Genomic DNA, 18,807 nt, shown 5'->3' with positions numbered 1-18,807 from the left:
TAACTTTTCTTTACAGGCATGATTTCAGGGCACGGTCCGGTCACACTCAGGATGGGGGGGTTGGACTGGGGGGGTGAAAGGGGGAAGTTCAGAGGTGATGCTTGTGTTGTCTTTGTGTAAAAGGAGTGGAGCTCGATCTCACATCACTCTTCCCTCTTCCCCGAGTCCTTTCTAAACTCTCCCCCGGGTGTCTTACCCTCCCGAACCTCTCCCCTTCTACCCTTACAACCCCAACCCTCCCCCCGATCTCTGACCAGCACACGACCCAGGTGAGATTTACTTTCTTTTTCTTTCTTTTTTTGATCAGTTTTGTTTATGATTTGAAGTAGAGGAAAGAAATCGCGCCCAGCTGCTAGCTAAGCTTGTCCAGCATGCTAACAGGCCGCATGATGAAGAAGATGAGCACGCAGTCTCTGAATCATCTGACTAGCTTAGCTAACCTAGCAACGGAAAAGTTAGATTTCTATGTCGCTATAAAACACGTCTGTGCCCTGTTTGGCACCAGTTTTTGACCAAAAAACACGGAGCACACAGCCGAGCCATGAACGTCGTGGATGTTTGGTTTAATACTTATGATGTTTAAGAATGAATTTAGCGTTGCTAGGTAGCGCACGCATGCTTCATTCATTTACCCAGCACGGTGAGCATCCAATGCTAAGCAGCTAACAGACTCACACCACGGGTTAATAGTTGAACAGACTAACTTTAGAAGAACCGACAGAGGTGAGAAATACTCTTTAAAACGTAATACAATTGCATATGTGCTCACATGTCATAAGTTTAACTGAGGTTATAGTTATCATGTTTGTTGATAAACTTCTTTCACAGCTAATCATCGTTAGCATACAAGTAAAAAAAATCTGAAATCTGTTAGCATCTCTTTAGTAACGTGTTTGTCCGGGTATATACACATTGTTTCAGAGCATCTTTTGGGTTGATTGAAAATAAATGTACCAAAATACCAGCGTTTTTTGTGAGTACAGTGAGAGTGACTAAAAGCCTTTATTTTTCTAACATCATAGTAAACATCAATTTATCTACAAACAGTGACCTAGCATTAGCTCTGGAGAAGGATACTGAACCACCTCCACTTTTTTTTTTTACATGTATATAAAAATGTATTTTCTTCCGTGGAAAACTAAGTATACATGTCAAGCTCTCTTCGCAGTCTTTTTTATTTATTTATTTTTTTACTAAAACTAAGTATATTTTTACCGAGCTATGACACAGGCTTTATTTGTATTTTATTTTACTGAATGGTACTTTTGTAATGTATTTATTTGACGACAATAATGCAAATATGTACATAAAGTTAAATCCACTACTATCTCAGTAAGGTTAGGGGGATGTGACTATAACTTGTTTTCTAAAAAGGGAGATTTACTAGTCACACCTTTTTAATGAACACACAGGTCAGGCAGTGTTTATACTTGTTTTTAGTGGCACATCAGCTTTTTAACGTTTGTTATCCTGGATTTTTAAATTTTGTTGATTTCAATTTATGCAATATGATAACCCCTCGTGTACTTTTTTTTTAGATCCATCTTAGTGACCAAAGACCCCAGTTCTGTTCACACAGCTCAGTTGCAGTTATGGACTCCGGTGTGATTGAAGGAGGGCTCAATGTCACCCTTACCATAAGGCTGCTCATGCATGGCAAGGTGAGATCATCCATCAGCTGCTGGTCGAAGCGCGCTACAGTTTGTGGTATGATCTCTATGGATGTTCCTCTGGGAGGAATAAAATGCCAAGACTCTGATCTGATCAGTGTGAGGCTCAGCCTGGGACAGGATCCTGTATCTCTAAGCAGCGTATAATGTTGATTTAGAGGGTTTGGTTATTCTAGCTTTCAAATAAGATATTAGGTACCTCATCACTTGACGTAATATATGTATATGTGCGAACCATTATCATCTGAGTTCACAGTCTTATACAGCTCTAAATTTAGGAGTGGTGTTACTTATTTCTGAAGACTGTGGAGTGCCTCTCTTCCCTGAGTTCTTCTTTGGATGATAAAAAAAACAAACCGATTGCCAAATTGTGTTACAGACATTTCTACATCAGATAGGTGGTAAAATGCACAACCAGCGGGCATGCTTTTGCAGCCGTCACATAGCAGTTTTGTTGTTTTTTGTGTTTGAATCTACCAATATTCCCTGTGACCAGTGAAACTAATGTGTCAGCATTTACAGCAAACATTAAAAAAAACAACAATTAAATCTTCGTAGCATCCTTAAAACAGGCCCCAGCACGAGTGTTGCATCAGTAGCCTACATTTACTGTGTTTTCTTGATGAGATCTGGGCTGTCTCTGAGGTCAACAGCACCATCTTGAGTCTGTGTGGGATCAGACAAAAACAAAAACCTGACCTGGGGAATTACCATGGATCACTTTTTAAGCATATCAGTTTAGTCACCACCAGTTGAATCCTTTTTTTTTTTTTTTTATGAATTTGTGCACTATTGCATTTACGCCGAATTAAATGTAATGTTATGAAGAAATTCATCAAATGATGGCTGGTGAATTTCAGAACTGTTTTTTCTTAAAGTTACTTACAGTGACTTTATTTAACAGTAGATTACATAACTTTACCCCTTGAAGTAGTTATTTTGAATAAATGGAAAAAGTAAGTCTAAAGTAAATGTTGGTAATTAATCTCTGTTTTCCTATTTCCTATCAGGAAGTTGGAAGTATTATTGGCAAGGTAAGCTGCTATTTAAGGTGACATTTTAATGCATGTTATTGTTTACATTGTTTGGCTTTTGTATTATGTGTTTAGCTGATTTACATTTTCTGCCAACAGAAAGGTGAATCTGTGAAGAAGATGAGAGAAGAGGTGAGCTCTTTCTTATTTCTGTTGTAAAGTACCATAGAATATAACAGAGTAGGTCTAAAGAGCCGGCAGATCTTGAAAGTTTTAAGAACATCTTCTCCTTAAATGTTCAGATTTACTTAACTTGTCTTTGTTTTAAGAGCGGGGCTCGCATCAACATCTCTGAGGGCAATTGTCCTGAGAGGATCATTACTTTGGCAGGGCCAACCACCGCCATCTTTAAGGCATTCTCTATGATCATTGAAAAGCTGGAAGAGGTAGGTCAACGTTCATACTGAATGAAGGATTTACAGGTCGGCAGTAATTAACTTAAGCACAAACTGCATTGACCTTCATTTTCACGTTTTTCTTTTCCAGGACATAAGCAGCTCAATGACAAACAGCACAGCTACCAGCAAGCCGCCAGTGACCCTACGCATCGTGGTTCCTGCCAGCCAGTGTGGCTCCCTCATCGGGAAAGGTGGCTGCAAGATTAAGGAAATTCGAGAGGTATGCATAGAAAAAATCGTGTTAAACAAAACTTATGAAACTTAAGCTGTTTGCTTAATCTCAGTAGCTTTGAATCCATATTTCCAACCACGGCCTGAAAACACATCATATCTGGAGTCATCAGCTCATTGACAGTGTTTTTTTTTTCTTTTCCGTCTCTGTGTGTCGCAGTCAACTGGTGCTCAGGTACAAGTGGCAGGAGACATGCTCCCCAACTCCACAGAGCGAGCCATCACCATCGCTGGTACTCCCCAGTCGATAATTGAGTGTGTGAAGCAGATCTGCGTGGTCATGCTCGAGGTGAGTGACCTCATCAACGCATCGACGCAAACAGAAGTGGCAGCTGCTGACCTGAAAATGAATCCCGGGACGGGGTGTCATCTCTGTGCACTGCCGACTGCTCTGTGTTGTTGGGTTTAGAACAGCAATGCCTTGAAACAGTTCACATCTTTGCGGCTGCAGTTTGTAAGAAACCGGTCAAACGCTTTAGGAAGCTGTTTACAGAAACGTTATCTTATAACGTGTGTCTCGAACATTGACTTTATTGTGCAAGAAAGAGGGCCTGAGCAGTTTGTAGTGTTGTATTTAGGCTGGGTCAAGGTAAATGGACACAGAAGAGAGCTTTAACCCCATTTAGCACAGTCATGTGGACATTTACCTGCTATGAAGATCAAAGGCTGTTGGTGCCAGTGCTGCTAACGTTTGGACATGGTTTACTCACAGAAGCTGCGATCCAGTGTTTAGTTTTGTTACATAAATTGTGCTAACATTTTCTCAACCTTACATTAGTCGATATGTCTGTATGTATATCATTTCAATCTTTGAAATGAGGCGCCTTGGAAGAGCTCCTTAATCTTGTCCAGAACTTTCCTCCAAACCGACCCAGATGTATGCATACCTCTGTGCGATGGGGTTATAATGTCATTACTCATCGTCTTTGTTTTTCTCCTGTTCAGTCTCCCCCTAAGGGGGTCACTATCCCGTACCGACCCAAGCCCTCAGGATCCCCGGTCATCTTTGCAGGCGGACAGGTACAGTGGACACTAACAGATGGACCTCGATCCATCCATTTTTTCCCCCCACAATTCTTTTGGGGTTATTGATTGATTTTTGATTATCTGTCGTTGTGAATGATATTGTCGAGGGTGCTTCTTTTTGTAGAATAATTAAATGCTTCGTGAATCATGATGTCTGAGAAAAAGGGTGTAAATAAACTTAACTCAATGACAGAAATAATTTCCTAGTTTGTACTGTGACATTATGGGTAAGTTTAGGAAACGGATGCAGTCGAAGAATTGCTTCTCTGGGGACATTTTTTTTAATTGAATTAAAAGATTCTTTTGGGAGCTTTAATAATCTGAAGTTCTTAATGAATGTGCAGTTTGTTACCTTTTTCTCTGTTTGTGTTTGAACGTTTAGAGCTTTGTGGCCTTTTCCCCACTACTGTTTGTCTGAGCCTAGATGCTTGATGGCCTAACAACACAACACCTTTTTTCTCACTGCATTTCTTTTTTCCTTAACATTATTTTTTCTCCTTCTGGTTCCTTAACCCATTTAGACCCAAGGACGCCTTTAAAAAAAAAAAAAATCACTCTTTGAAGCCTAAGTAAAGTTTAAAATCAACATCCCAAATCCTGAGGCTTTTCAGAAAGACTGCACAGAATTTCAATTTCAACTAAAATCTTTCCAAAGTCTCAGCCTTTGTATCAAATAGAGACCTTAAAAAAAAAAGAATGCTTTAACTGTAAATTAAAATGTTAATTGCCTTTTTTATTTTTTTTCCCAGAAATGTGGAGACTTTGGACAAGACTAGTTAATGTTCTCAAATGGTTTTAATGGCGAATAGGCTTTGATGTGTGCAGTTCTTGAGGAGATCCTTATGAAGAGAGATGTAGCTGCAAATCAAAGTCAGATGTGAGGCCTATGAAAGCTTTGTTTTCGTTTTGTTTCAGGCGTATGCCGTACAAGGACAGCACGCGATTCCACAGCCAGATGTAAGTGCAGTGGACCTTTTTACACGACCCTTCCCTTCCATCACCCCAGCTCCTACCCATAATTACAACTATCCTCTACCAAAATGTGCAACAGCCCACCTTCCCTCCTACTCCTCATTTTACAGCCTTTAACTGTAGACAAACATTGCCCTTCATTTAATGTGACCTGCTATTACCAATCTTTGTGGCCATTTAGGTGTCCTCGCTGATCGTTCTCAATGTTTGTTCATCAACAGTTTGTGAGACTAATATTTGTTGTTGTTGTTGTCGTTTGTCCAGACTCTCCACTGTTTCATGCGTAACGATCTTTTCCTTTTTTTTTTTTTTTGTGCTAGGTCTTGTTTTACAAGCCTGGTTCATTAGTCTGTCCCAGATAAACGTGGGTTCTTTTTTTCTCACCTCGTCTTCATTTACCCTTCATTAGTTTGTGCTCTGATTACATGTCTCTCAACCCAATTAATCTCTCTTTTTTTTTTTTTTTTTTTTTTTTTTTTGAATGGCTTTGAGCTGCTCCATCAGGAGCGTGATGAAAGACTATTCCTTCTAAAGTTTCTTGCAGCTGAACCAGTTAGAATTGATTTTAAACATGGCTGTACCTCACTCAGAGTTTTGTCAGTAGAATCAAATACGATGCCTCTAGTATTTATCACAGCGAACGGAAGCCTCCGTTCGAGTCTACTTGAGTCTCTTGTTTAAACTGTAAAACACACCTCGTGAGTCAGTTGATATTACATGTCCGGTTGACTACTTCTCTTTGTAGTCATCACTCCACTGTTTTCTACTTATCGTTTAATCAGTCAGTGTGAACGAAAGTGAGCAGCTACTCTGCTCTCAAAAAAGCCCCCCAAGGAGCACCAGAGATAAATGTTTACATTAAACTTCAAATGAACTTACCTGGTTAGTTTGTCTTTGAGGAGGAGACGACATCAGGTAGTTTGACCTACATTATAAACCCAGTGAACACTGAAGATGGCAGTGTATTATTATCTATAAAAAATGTTTTTTTCTTTCTATTTTTCAAATCAAATTCTGTGTTGATAACTGGTAGAGTTCAGACGGTCTCGGTTCATGTTTGGGTTTAGTATTGGTGGTTATGATCCCCTCATATTGACAGCTCCCTGAGACTGCCAGACAGCATAACCAAGAGGGGCAGCCGACTCATTAGAGGAGTACCCATAGGGTACCACACACAGACATGTTGAGAGTCAGTAAAAGAGAAAGTCTTGATTTTTATGTGTGTATCTGTTTGTACTGACTTGTGTTGTTTCTGTTCTTGTTTTTCCCCTCTTCCTGTGTTTTCCCAATTCCTCCCATTTCTCTCCCTGCCTCCTCTCTCACTCTCACAGTCTTCCTCTGCTGCTATCTCTCCACAGCTCACCAAGCTTCACCAGCTGGCTATGCAGCAGAGCCCCTTCCCCATCGCACCCAGCAACCAGGGATTCACCGGTATGAAATGAAGGGAGGGGGGGGCCAAAAAGGGCAAAGTCTGAAATTAATAATCACAATCAAGTTGATGAAAGTTGTTAAAGAATTTTCTTCAAACAGGTTAAAAGGCTCAAAGAAGGAAAAACTGATCATGGTGTTTTAATGAAGGAAAAGAATCTATGAATGACTGAGCACCTTTTATATAGATGTTCTTAATGAGTCACAGATTGTTTACCAAACTAGTAGAAGTCTTCTTTACTAAAAACACTTTCTCCTTGATTGGTCATCATGTCTTGATTGTTTTTCAGGAATAGATGCTTCTGCTCAAACCAGTTCCCATGAAATGACCATTCCAAATGATGTAAGTGACTTAAGAAATCCCTCTGTTTGAATAAAAAAACGTGCTTTCTCGATAAATGTACCCAAGAAAACGAAGATATAGGGATTAAAACCAAACAAACCAGAAGTAGAAAATTCATGATTTTTAGTTGTCACGTGCTCACACAGATGTGCAGTGAAATGTAAGGACTGTTCTGCAGGTCATGCAATAACAATAATGACAATAAACACTCAGTTTAGTGATAACAGAATATAAACTAAGAATAAAAGGAGTTATTTGAATGTACAAAAATAAAAAATATAGGATAGAATACTGTAAACAGTGTAAAGTGTCAGTGTGTAAAAGTGACCAGGGTCCAGTAAAAAAAAAAAAAAGTAATGTTCAAGATTTACAAAAAGATTATTGAATGTACAAAAAATATAGAGAAATGTAAAAAAAAAAAAAAAAAAAAATGTAAACAATGAACCGCATGAATGAATTCCTGTTTCCTGACTTTGCCGCTCTTGTCACTCTACAGCTCATTGGTTGCATCATCGGCCGCCAGGGAGCCAAGATCAACGAGATCAGGCAAATGTCAGGCGCCCAGATCAAGATTGCAAATCCGGTGGATGGATCAACTGACCGCCAGGTCACCATCACAGGGTCGCCTGCCAGCATCAGTCTGGCAGAGTACCTCATCAACGCCAGGTGAGATCATCACTTCTACTCTGCATTAGCTCCTGACAGTCCCAGGCTTGAAAGACGGAGCGTATTCATTATGCTATGCTACGTTTAAGCTCACTTTGTGTCAGTTCAGTTTAATGTCATTGTTATCAATAGAGAAGGGAAAATGCGTTAGTTGGGTCCACCTGCTCAGATTTCTCCTGATGTAACACACTTGCACTTTATTTTAAAAAAAAACGTTACGATTACAGATACATGACCTGACAACTTGCTGCTCTGATGGGGTTAATGATATTTTTGTGGCTACTGCTAATCATCACTGTGGTGTTGCTAGCTCTCTGTCGGTCTGCATGTTTGTTCTTTCCCTTAAACTTGACGTTGATCGCTCACTCAATGTTTTTCCCTCAATATGATTTATTTATGGTTTGACGACTTTTCTAATGAAGCTTTTTTTGTCTTGTGTTTAATCACACCCCTGAGTGATTCCTCCTCACCCCTCCTCCTCTCCCGTACCCCTCCCCCACCCATTGCTCACCAGCCTGCCCTGTGACCCATCCCGACTGTGTTGTCCCTCTCTCCTTGTCTCTCTTTCTACAGTGTAGAGTCCTCTAAACCTCCTCCCTCCTCCTCCTCCTTGAACCCTGATCAGACCAGCCTGTGCCCTCCCTCCACCTCTACTACTTCTACTACTACCACAAATACTGCTACTACTACTACCACCACCTCCTCTGCTGCTACCTCCTCCTTCTCCTCTTCCTCATCCTCCTCCTCCTCCTCCTCCTCCTGTGTGGTGCCCCCCTCAGCCTCCATCCCTCTGTCCTTGTTGGCTCCAGGGCCGTCTCCTCCCTCCTCTTCCTCCTCCTCCTCTTGCTCCACCACTGACTCCCTGCTCCCCAGCTCTCCTGCCTGTGTGTCGAGTCTCCTCAGTCTCAAGCCCCTCCCTCTCCTGGCCCTCCATGTTGTCAGCGGGCCCAGTAACCCCGCCCACCCAATGCCCACTGAGCCCAAAATCGCCCCCGAGTTGAGCTCCAAGTCTAAAAGGCGGAGGCTCTCCCCTTACTAACCCGAGGAAACATAAGTCATGCACCTAAGTGCAGACAATGTTGTTGTCTGTACCTGCACTCGCTTTTGTATTTGGCTGAGCCATGCCATGCTTAACCTACTACACAAAACAAACGCACACAAACAAGTGTCACACAGCCTGATACATGGTTGCTGCCATATTTATAAAATAGATCTGTAGCTTGATTTGGCCTGTCTCTTTAAGAAATAACCTGTTGAGTGCATTATATTTTTAATGACTTTGAACTTAGCATGGACACTGAAGCATTTCTCTCTGTGTGTAAAGCTCTGCTCAGGTAGCGGCTCTCTTTAAGATGTCACATTGTATTTATGGGGATAGTTCTCTTGTAGTGAGTTTTAAATGACTATTGTAAGCGCTCATAATGTAAACTATATGTCTGATTGCTGTTTTATTTATCTGCATTTTGCCTGTGTAAGAAGCAATCAAATTTCACTTCAAAGTAAATCTGTCCTCAGGTATCAAATGCCACCGATCCACCCTTTACTAAGAATTTAGTTGATATAAGGAATTAAAGAAAACAAACATATTCTGACATTTTGGAAAGGTTTTTTTCACTCTTTCTGCAAGTTGAATGAAGAGATTGTAGTTTCGTACAATCTGGGTGTGCAGTAGATGTTTAACATGAGCATACTGGTGGTTTGTTTTGTGTCGGAAACGCTCTTGTTTTCGTGTTTGCTCCATTTCCTCTCACCGTTTCCTCCTCCACTTTGTTAGTAAGGTAAGGACGCTAGAGGATTCATCAATTGTCATGACACATCAGCTCTTATTCACACTAAATAAATTCAAACTTCAAGAATAGAACAGTTGGACATGAATCAACACGATAACTATCTATGATGAGGGAAACCGCATTTGGTTGTTCCATCTGTAAACAAGGAGGAGGCGGGGCTTATACTGCCGCCGGTCAGCTGGGAGAGGACTAAATCTTTTGGTATCACTTCTCTCCAGCTCTTGTGCTGTCTATTCATTAGGCTGTCGATGGGCTCTATTCATTGTGCTGCGCTAACGTGTTGCAATGAGTAATCTCGTCGAATCTTAGGGAGAATGTGAAAAGGTGATTCCCAAAATGTCAAATTATATATTTTTTAAATATTACAGCAAGCATTTAGTTTGGAATGAATCCAGGTGGTCTCTTTATCTAGCATTTTATTATGGTAATGTAATGTGCATTAAATGACATTTATCCTGTTTGTCTGATTGCATGCCTCATTCTCTCTCCCTGGTCTGCGGGTGTCTGTCTCTCTGTCTCTCCAGGCTTTCCTCTGAGGCCACAGGACTGGCAGCCAACTGATAGGACGCTGCATCTGCACTAAATCTCACTTTTGTCACCGGCTACCATAAAACGGTCAATGCAACTATCCAACTCAAGAGTTTATATATTATACTGCCTCTTCCTCATTTGAAATCATGTTAACCCGCCTCTGATTTGATCATTATTTATTTCATTTGTTTTGGTTTTAGTCAAAAGAAGCAATTAGGTTTTAAATTCCCACTTTGAGATGAGTTTGGAGGTTTTAATGATTTATTAGACTTATCTTTATTTTTGGACGAATTCCTCACTCCCTTGTTTTTTCATTTTTGCAACTTTTCCTCCTCACAAAGAGAAGAGTTTGAACACTCTGAATAGGCATATAGATTTAGTTCTGTACAGTCAGTTTTTTTCTTTATAAAGGAAACAAAAAATTAAAAAAAAAAAAAAAAAAGACTAGAGTGACTGTTTTATTCTGTTTATATATGTAACCCCTCCCCCACCCACCACCACCATTTAACTCACCCAGTTCCACATGTCGGTCGGTCCATTTTATGTCCATACTCACAATTTCAATATTCACAGTATGCTCCCCCTTTTTGTCACCTTTTTTTGAAGTGCTTGTAACATGAATTACACTCGTGGCACACACGTAGCTGTACACGCACTGTCGCTTGTCGGATTTGGTTATAACGACAAAATAGTCGAACTCTCACTATTAAATTAGCCAGACAATTTTGAAATGTGTTTCACCACATCACTTTTCCACCCTCTACATGTCATTCCTGGTTTTCCCCCTCTTCTGATCCTAAAATCTTGTGTTGATATTTTGCTGGGATTGGGAGGTTTTGGGGGGGGGTCAGACTTGGCTCTAGGGATTGAAGCAGAGGGTTCTCCTCGCTTTTTTTTGTAAAGATTGATATATACTAAAAAAAAATGTTGGAATATTTGTTGAAAATGGAGGAAATATTTTTTTTTAATACCAAAGGGGGATGAACTCCTGGACACTGACTGATCTATCTCTTAAATGTGATGAGGCTGAAATTATGGAAGCTCTGGAAACAGTCAAAGAAAGGGTTGTGATTTAACACTAGTTTCCTGCTCTTTTCTTTGATCGAGACAGAATTTATTTTATTATTTGTTTGCAGGAAAAAACTTTTGTGCACGTTTTTGAGACTGTAGACCTGGGTGCCACAACATTGTTAAAAAAAAAAATACAGGAATAAAAGATGTGAAATGCTCAAACCACAACTTGTCTGGGGGAAATTTGTCATTGTGTGAATAATTTTTGTCTGCAAGGTGATATTCCACAGGTTGTATTTTATTTAAATTGTTTCTTAAATAGATTTACTGTACAGTTACAATAATGCAGTAGAAAAAGCAAACGTGTGAGCCTATACAGAGTTTTCAATCATCGTCATCAGGGAAAACATGTACCTCCTCAATGTAGACACTAGAGGGCAGTAGTTTTGCTTTTTGGCAACATCTCATCTTTCGGGAGGGTGTTTTAGCTTTACATCTCGGGGCAACAATCAGTTCGAAATGATTTACATATTAAAAGTTTAACACCGGATAAAAAAAATACAAGCTGCCATTTTTAGCTTATTGAGCAGGACCTGATTGGTCAAGAGGAGAACACAAACTATTTAGCTGCAGTACAGTCAAGAAACCTTGGAACATGTGCATAATAGAAGTCTTATAAAGTGACACAAAAACATTAAAACAGCTTTGTAAGAGCCCTTACGCACTGCTGGATTATGACGGTGTTCTGCTGTAGTTCCAGCTGGTAAAGACATGACACGCTGACCCCCATGTGGAGAGAAGTGATCACAGAGGCTGTGTGTGTAGGTGACAATTTTGGGTCCCAAATGTTAGACCTTTAAACCTATATTGACGAAAAGTAATGCATGTCCTGCCTTTAAGGACCTCAATCACAGAAATGCTAGTTTGCTCAGTGTTTTACTTTTCAATTCAAAACCTTTATTTTAACTCGAAAGACACTAAGAGATACTTAAAACAAAGGACGTGTGCCAAACTTTGTGTCCCATAAATGTCCCAAACATTTTTAAGTTGTGGTTTATCACATGGCAAACATCATAGGTCACCAGTATGACTCAGTGGACAGTTTTCTTAACTTGATGTCTATGCTGTTGTTTTTGTCTGTCGTTCTAATATCTACCAAAAATGTCAAGTTTTTCTGCCTATTTTTTTTTTCCTTGGATGATTTATGTTTTGATGTCTCATTCAGGGACCATACTTTTTAACAAGAATGTGTCTCTGATGAGCTATAAGCCCCATATCTTCTGAAAGGAGCGTTTTAACCTGGTGAACACTGCAATGCTGTTTTGTTTTCACAAGCCTGCATGTCCCAACAGAAACTAGCTGCTGTTCTCCCATTCCCTACCAGAGCAGACATATTGCTTTTTGTGTGTCTTTGTTCGTGTTTTATTTGTGTTACGATGCCTGGACATGATCAGCAGCTACAGTACATTCTACCATCAATAAGCTTTTTTGAGGTTTAAAACAGAGTAGCGCCACCGAATTAGAAACGTCAGCACCTTTAAATTATACAATCTCACATTTTAAAAATTTGTTCATTTTACAACCTCACATATTTACATTTGAACACACGAGTAGAAAGTAGGAACATAATCCATGTTACATGTATAAATAAAAAATGTAAACACCACAAATTAAGACTGTAAACAATATCATTGATTCCACTGTAAAAAAAATAACAAGTAGATTAATCAGTGCATAATCTTTAAAAAGTAAATTTAGTATGACTGTGATCAGAAAATCTGTATGTTTTATAAATTAAGTGCAAGCAGCAACATCACAGGCTATGCCAGTAATGTCGACAAAAAAACATGAATAAATTAATGCCCTGAAAAGATTTTGTGATCACGTGTCATGCATTGCTGAGAAAATGACATTTTGATAACGGAGATGAAAACGCAAACGGACACTGAAGAAGGTAAGAGACAGCTGGACTGTCTCTGTCACTGAGGGGGACATTTGAAGAGTTCCTGCAAAGCTGATCTCAGGCCAGATGCTATCAACTCCATCCATCAACTCAGCTTGTTCCCCAATTCAGTTTACCATTAATGTGATGCAGTTATCCTTCAGGGAATATGATATTCTTTTGTTGTTTTTTTCTGAGAATATCACGAATTTGACTAGATTTTTTTTTTGTTCTTCCCTGTAATGAAGGAAGCAGGCTTTCATTTCCTGCCCCTGTGCAATGTCCTTCCTTGATCATGTCTCGATGGATTATAATATGGTCCAAAAAAGCAAAAGAGGCATTCACAGGCTGGATCAGCACCCGTTAGAACAGGGCTGAGGTGCCTGGTTTTCACCAGTTGGTTGGAGGTTGGCTTGGTTCTGCGCTGCCTGAATGGTCCAGCTCTGCACTGTCACAGTCTGAGTCATCATAGAGGCCCTGGTATAAAGAAAACAAGAATGATCTAGATTAAAGCAGCAGCAGACTCTGTACATGACAGGCCTATTTTAAAAAGTCTATATCAAGTTCAATCTTCACATTCACTCCCTGAATCCTACCTCGTAATTATGGTCGTTACTTGCGAGCTGGGTTTTGACTTGACGCAGAATGGCCTCCTTCTCTGACATCCCGTCAGAGCCCAGTTGGGTCGGGTCAGACGGGTCGGCGGGAATCTCTGAGCCCTGAGACAGCAGGTCGTCACTCTTGTCGTCCAGTCGCTCGTCGGTGTTGGTGCTGACTACGTCTGGTGTGCCGCTGTGGGAGTGGTCTGTGGTGTTTCCCTCCTCGCCATCAGACACAGACAAGTTCTCTGAGCTGAAGGTGGACAGGGACTGGCATTTGGTCATGCTCACAGGACGTCTGAGTTTGGAAATAAAGAGGATACAATGACATGGAGAAGCGTTAAAATGTACAATAAATGAGCGTGGGTCAAAAGATTACACGGACCCACATGTAAACCAAACAATATGTCTATTTGAAAATGTGACAGTATACTAAAGCTTTTTACTAAGTCTAGGTTAATTAGAGTGAGTGTGTGTGTGTGTGTGTGTGTGTGTGTGTGTGTGTGTGCACAATGGGTTTAACACTTTTTTTATATGTAGCAACATGGAAACAATCGATCTTATAATAACTTTGTTTTCTTACCGTCTCCTTGGCAATTCGACTTCACTGTCCACCTCTCCTTCTTCCTCCTCTGAGGACAGTCCACGTCTCTGTGGGTAAAATAAACAGTCCACATGAAACCTCAGAGTTTAGTGATCATGAATTATTTCTGATGAAATCCCTGAATCATCGGATCACAAATCCCCATGATGAAACCATTAGTCTAAACTTTACTTAGTACCACAAAGTTATTTTGGACACAATGATTCATCCTCATTCAACTCTTTAAACATGTTTATACTGCAAACTAACACTACCAGTTGAAGCCAAACTACTGATATGATAGAGCAACTGTACATAAGTGGCAGAAATTGAATTAAAAGTTGAATTTTGGCCTGGATGTGTGCACCCAAGTTTTTTATTCTTCTTTTTTTTCAATTGTAAAAACAAGAAATACAACAAGAAAAAACTCGAGTTGAGTCAAGAAAAGCACAGTGATAAAGGCTAGGAAACAATTTTCAACTTTCATGTTGAAACATGCTTCTTAACTGGCAACAATTGAAATCAAATCAAACCAGTTTGATTTCCACAAAACAGTATAGAAAACAACTGTCTCTGCTGACAGGAGACACCTAATGTCCTCTGATACCAGAATGTAGAAGACAGCTTTTTTATTGTTGTAATTTGTTGTCTATACCATATACAGTGCATATGGTATCTCTAGAGACTCTAATCCTGGTTAATAAAAAAAAGATGTTGCTCAATCAGGCAGAGTTTGTTTGAGTCTCACCTGACTGCGTGTGACTGCGGCCCTGTAGAGCAGTGCTGCAGGAGTGAGGCGTTGGCTTCTGGGTGAACGTGTGATCACTGTCCCCTCCTCCTTCTCTTCCCCATCGTGGGACACACGGGGGTTTCCGTGCACGGGTGCCCTCCCTGCAGCCGCCCCCCTGCCGCATGGGGAGTCAGGGCTGCTGGAGAACGGGATAGAAGCTGCATCTTCGCTGGGCGTGTCACTGCGTGGAGGTGTATCTGCTGGGTCATCGGTCCCTGCACCCACATCCGGCCCTTCCTCTGCACCGTCAGTCCGACTTTCCCCCAACCCGGCTGAGGCGCTCTGACTACCCGCTCTGTCCAGCCCTGGCCTGAGCTGCCCCTTCCTCCGCCCTTCAGCCTCCAAAGTGGTTGAGATGAGATCCGGGCTGGAGGAGTACATCTTTTTGAGCAGCAGATCGTGCTGCAGGCCCCTGAGAGCTGCACTGGGATCTAAGTGCTGTTTGCTGCTGGGAACAGAGGTGGTGGCGTTGACCATTGCTAATGAAGAGGAGAGAGTGGCCTTAAGCTGAGCCAAGTCCCCACTGCTGCCTTTTCCAGCCTTCCTGTAGCGGGGTTTTCCTCTGCGTGACCGGCCAGGGGAGGTAGAGCCTTTGTTAGGAATTGTGACCTGTGTCATGGAAGAGTCCAGTTTTGGAAGGATGACCTCAGACTTTAGTAGATCTGGCCTGGAACAGACAGTGACACACTCAGTGTCCAACAATACTTTTGAATACAGTCATCTTTACATTGTTAACACTACATACATACATTTAAGCTATACGGTTATAAATATAAAATGTGTCTTTATAAAGAACAAAAATTGTAGTTCAAGGCTAGCTTGAAGCCTTAAGCTAGAAGCTAGCTGACTAAGATGTCGATAAAATGTTGTAGTATAGCAAGCTAGCTTAGCGTCAAATTAAAAGGAGACTTAACAGAGCTATCATAACTCAAACAGAAGTAAATACAGTGTGTATAGAGATTGAACAATGTGGAGTTTGTTTTTGTGTGAGCATTTACAGCGACACTGGTGTTTATAGGATGGATCCGTAATAAACTATAAAGCTAATATTCACATTAGGAGGAACATGCAACTTAGTTCAATTATCTATCTAATGTAACTAATACAGTGACAGCTAAAAATGGAGGCCCACAAAGCACAGGGACAATTTAGACAATGTCATACTAAAAACTTCTTTATTGATAGTTTTGGTCTTTTCATGGGATTTGTAAAAAAAAATGTTGAGCATACTCTTAGGGCTTAAACAATATTGAGCTGTCTCACCTCTTGCTGTGTGAGGGCAGTTTCTGAGGTACGTTGCGTTTCTTCATGAGTTTCTCCATGGAGTTAGTGGAGGCGGACTGTCTGGAGCTGTGGTGCTTGAAGCAGCCCGGGTACTTCTTGTCCAGCGAATGCTCCCTCCTGATTATTAAACACAAAGCCAATACTGGATTAATGGATGTCAAGAAGTACTCAGCATGGCATAAGAGAGCTCTTTTACAATGCAATGGTCCTGTGTGGCTGGTCGTAATGACCATCCGCTGCTGATGAGAGGCATTGCTGATGAACGTTTCCCTGCTCTTCATTACAAAAGCACTGCTTAACCAGTGTTGATGGGTAACGCTATTAGAGCAAAACATTTAAACAACTACATCCCTATTTTAACAGTGTGATACATTTTGCATTGAAAAAAACAACTGAGCAACTGTGCCATCTTGATAACCACGGTTGTATCATCTGTTACTTTGATTGGGCTTTAGAAAGGCCTTTTCACTCACAGACCTCATAACATCTGGACAGTAGTTCAGCAGTTTTTAAGAAAAAAAAATTCAGATATGAGAAAAATGTATTTTTAGATGCTCAGCCACGTTGAATTCCCTTAGATTACATGATCAAACAACAAAACAGTGAACTTTCTTTTTTTATATGAACAGTGAAAAATTGTAAGCGTTCATACTTGAGCAGTTCTTTCTCTTTGTTCTCAAGCTGCAGCATGATGGCGTTGAGCTCCATGTAGAGGTTGTTGGCTCTCTCCAATTTCCTCTCGTAGTGCTCCCGGATGTCGAGTGCATGTCTGTATGGAGAAGGAAATGATATCTGAATACAAACACTTAAACTACTCTACTTCTACTCTAATGAGAATAATGGGTTTCTGAACTGTAAGCCTATACTCATCTCTTAGTTAGCGGTCTAACTATTTTCTATCTCCAGCTTCCAGTGTTTAAAGGTGTTCATCTCTTTTGTGTTTTTGTGTTCCAGTTTCTTTGCACACCTTAGTTCTTCTCGGCGTCGTTTGATCAGCTCCTCATCCAGCCTGTGAATACACGTCCCTTCGGACTTGATTTGCTCAAAGTGATGCCTCACTTCATCTCTCCACTCCACCTGAAAGAAATATAAACACGTCAGAGCAGGTTCAAAGGATTTACTGAGTAAAGTCTGGAGTAAAACGGGCTCACATTGTTTTAAATAACAAAGTTTGCTGTCATTACTATGTATGGAGTTTTATACTTCATTTGAGGCGTAATCTAAAAACAAATCAGATTAATAGCTAGAATAATCTTCACTGCACCATCAGAGTGACTGGGTTTCGGGTGTATCATTGGAACCAAAACCCATTAAGCTGTCAGATGATAATCAATACACAAGCAGAGAAACTGAACATGAACTGACATGACATGAGCACACACACAAAAAAAAGCAGCGCGAGCGTTTTCTTGTACACAGTGGAGCATGACAGCTGTTATCTGATACCTGTCATATCAAAGGACAAAGGAAGTCCAGATTTACGAGTGTGTGAATGCACATACGTGTGCATAGACCGAATGTGTGTATTTCAGCCTTTGCTTGAGTGATGCTCTTCTTATTAAGCTAATGGACTCTGTGCGTACTCTCCGACATCTCCCATCCCCTCTTTTATCCTCTCTCTCTCTTTCTCTGCTCTCTGTGCCCTGCCATTAAAGCAATCAATACACTCCAGAAGCAAATACTTTTTTCTAACGTCACAAGAAAAATCCATAGTGGGCAGGCAGAAGGGGGGAAAAGAGAAAAAGGGAGAAATAAAGGTTCAAGGATAAGTGGACAGAGTAACAGAGGCTTGTATTGTGCATTATCCAATATAAAAGCAGGAGGCAGAGAGGAAGTAAAAAATCATTTTAGTGTTTGTGTGCAGTTGTGTGTCCTGATTATACGAGTTACATATGGAGCTGTGGTCGTGCACGGATAAGTAAACATCTCTTCTACACAATTATACTTCTTTAAGTCCTCTGCCCTTCATCTGTTTGGGTTTGGCGTTATCCAAGATATTTTTCATTTTTCCTTCCCATCCCCCCATATTGTCACTGGCAGACACACACACACACACCATCCTCCACCTCCTCCATCACACTGACCTTCTCAATTAGGCTGTGATATGATGGAGGTTGTAAAAGGCCCTAACATGTGACAGGGAACAAAGACCCAGGAAGCAAAAATAATACGTTGTGATTGAAAGCACAGGTATTATTAGTGGGCCCCCGAGAGGCCAGGGGCCCCAGTGCAGCTGCACTGCCTGTACATATCTGCAGCAGACTGGAAACCAATGGTAGTGGCCTGACAGAAAAAATGACTATTACACAAAGTGTCTGCTTTTAACAGAAGTTAATTTAAGAGGCATACAGAGCGGTTGATGTATTTATTAGTTGAGAAGTTATAGCTTCAATTATTTTTTTTGCCATCCATCAAACAGAGTGTGAACAGCAACGTCAAATACGTGGCGCAGTCCTTTTTGATTTTCTGTCCAACGTCTCTTAGGTCTAAATAAGCTGTGAGAAGCAAC

At 40.7% G+C, this 18,807-nt stretch overlaps 2 protein-coding genes across 8 annotated transcripts in view; one reads left to right on the top strand and one right to left on the bottom strand.

The window, feature by feature from the left end:
• Positions 1 to 8: 8 nt before the first annotated feature.
• LOC306822797 (poly(rC)-binding protein 2) lies at positions 9 to 11,328 on the top strand. 5 transcript variants are annotated; one of them, XM_079342025.1, is made up of 13 exons: positions 9 to 269; positions 1,539 to 1,661; positions 2,681 to 2,704; positions 2,804 to 2,836; positions 2,974 to 3,090; positions 3,191 to 3,322; positions 3,494 to 3,622; positions 4,279 to 4,353; positions 5,275 to 5,316; positions 6,690 to 6,762; positions 7,050 to 7,102; positions 7,599 to 7,768; positions 8,342 to 9,296. In XM_079342025.1, the coding sequence occupies exons 2-13, from the start codon at positions 1,593 to 1,595 to the stop codon at positions 8,805 to 8,807; spliced, it is 1,383 nt and encodes a 460-aa protein (XP_079198151.1). In that variant the 5' UTR covers positions 9 to 269; positions 1,539 to 1,592; the 3' UTR covers positions 8,808 to 9,296. The 5 variants fall into 5 exon arrangements, with proteins under 5 accessions (XP_079198151.1, XP_079198149.1, XP_079198150.1 ...); XM_079342023.1 differs by lacking the exon at positions 8,342 to 9,296 and adding an exon at positions 10,083 to 11,328 and having other exon boundaries at positions 26 to 269; XM_079342021.1 differs by lacking the exon at positions 8,342 to 9,296 and adding an exon at positions 10,083 to 11,328 and having other exon boundaries at positions 29 to 269; positions 6,663 to 6,762.
• Positions 10,365 to 18,807, bottom strand: part of LOC306822795 (mitogen-activated protein kinase kinase kinase 12-like) — a 26,697-nt gene continuing 18,254 nt past the window's right edge. For all 3 annotated transcript variants that reach the window (XM_079342016.1, XM_079342015.1, XM_079342014.1), the window contains 7 exons: positions 17,266 to 17,375; positions 16,951 to 17,067; positions 16,278 to 16,415; positions 14,973 to 15,681; positions 14,225 to 14,292; positions 13,639 to 13,939; positions 10,365 to 13,519 (listed from right to left, as the gene is read on the bottom strand). In XM_079342016.1, the coding sequence (XP_079198142.1) occupies positions 13,433 to 13,519; positions 13,639 to 13,939; positions 14,225 to 14,292; positions 14,973 to 15,681; positions 16,278 to 16,415; positions 16,951 to 17,067; positions 17,266 to 17,375 (1,530 nt within the window). In that variant the 3' untranslated portion in view covers positions 10,365 to 13,432. The remainder of the gene's footprint in view (positions 13,520 to 13,638; positions 13,940 to 14,224; positions 14,293 to 14,972; positions 15,682 to 16,277; positions 16,416 to 16,950; positions 17,068 to 17,265; positions 17,376 to 18,807) is intronic.

Source organism: Symphodus melops (genome assembly GCF_947650265.1).
Source record: "Symphodus melops genome assembly, chromosome: 4".
Taxonomy (NCBI): domain Eukaryota; kingdom Metazoa; phylum Chordata; class Actinopteri; order Labriformes; family Labridae; genus Symphodus; species Symphodus melops.
The sequence above is the reverse complement of the archived record's forward strand: the minus strand, read 5'-3'. Positions and strand labels throughout refer to the sequence as shown.

Coding starts and splice junctions, on each gene's coding strand:
- LOC306822797 (XM_079342025.1), top strand. CDS start 1,593: ATGGACTCCGGTGTGATTGAAGGAGGGCTCAATGTCACCCTTACCATA. Junction 2,705..2,803: donor TTGGAAGTATTATTGGCAAG/GTAAGCTGCTAT, acceptor TTCTGCCAACAG/AAAGGTGAATCTGTGAAGAA. Junction 2,837..2,973: donor TGAAGAAGATGAGAGAAGAG/GTGAGCTCTTTC, acceptor CTTTGTTTTAAG/AGCGGGGCTCGCATCAACAT.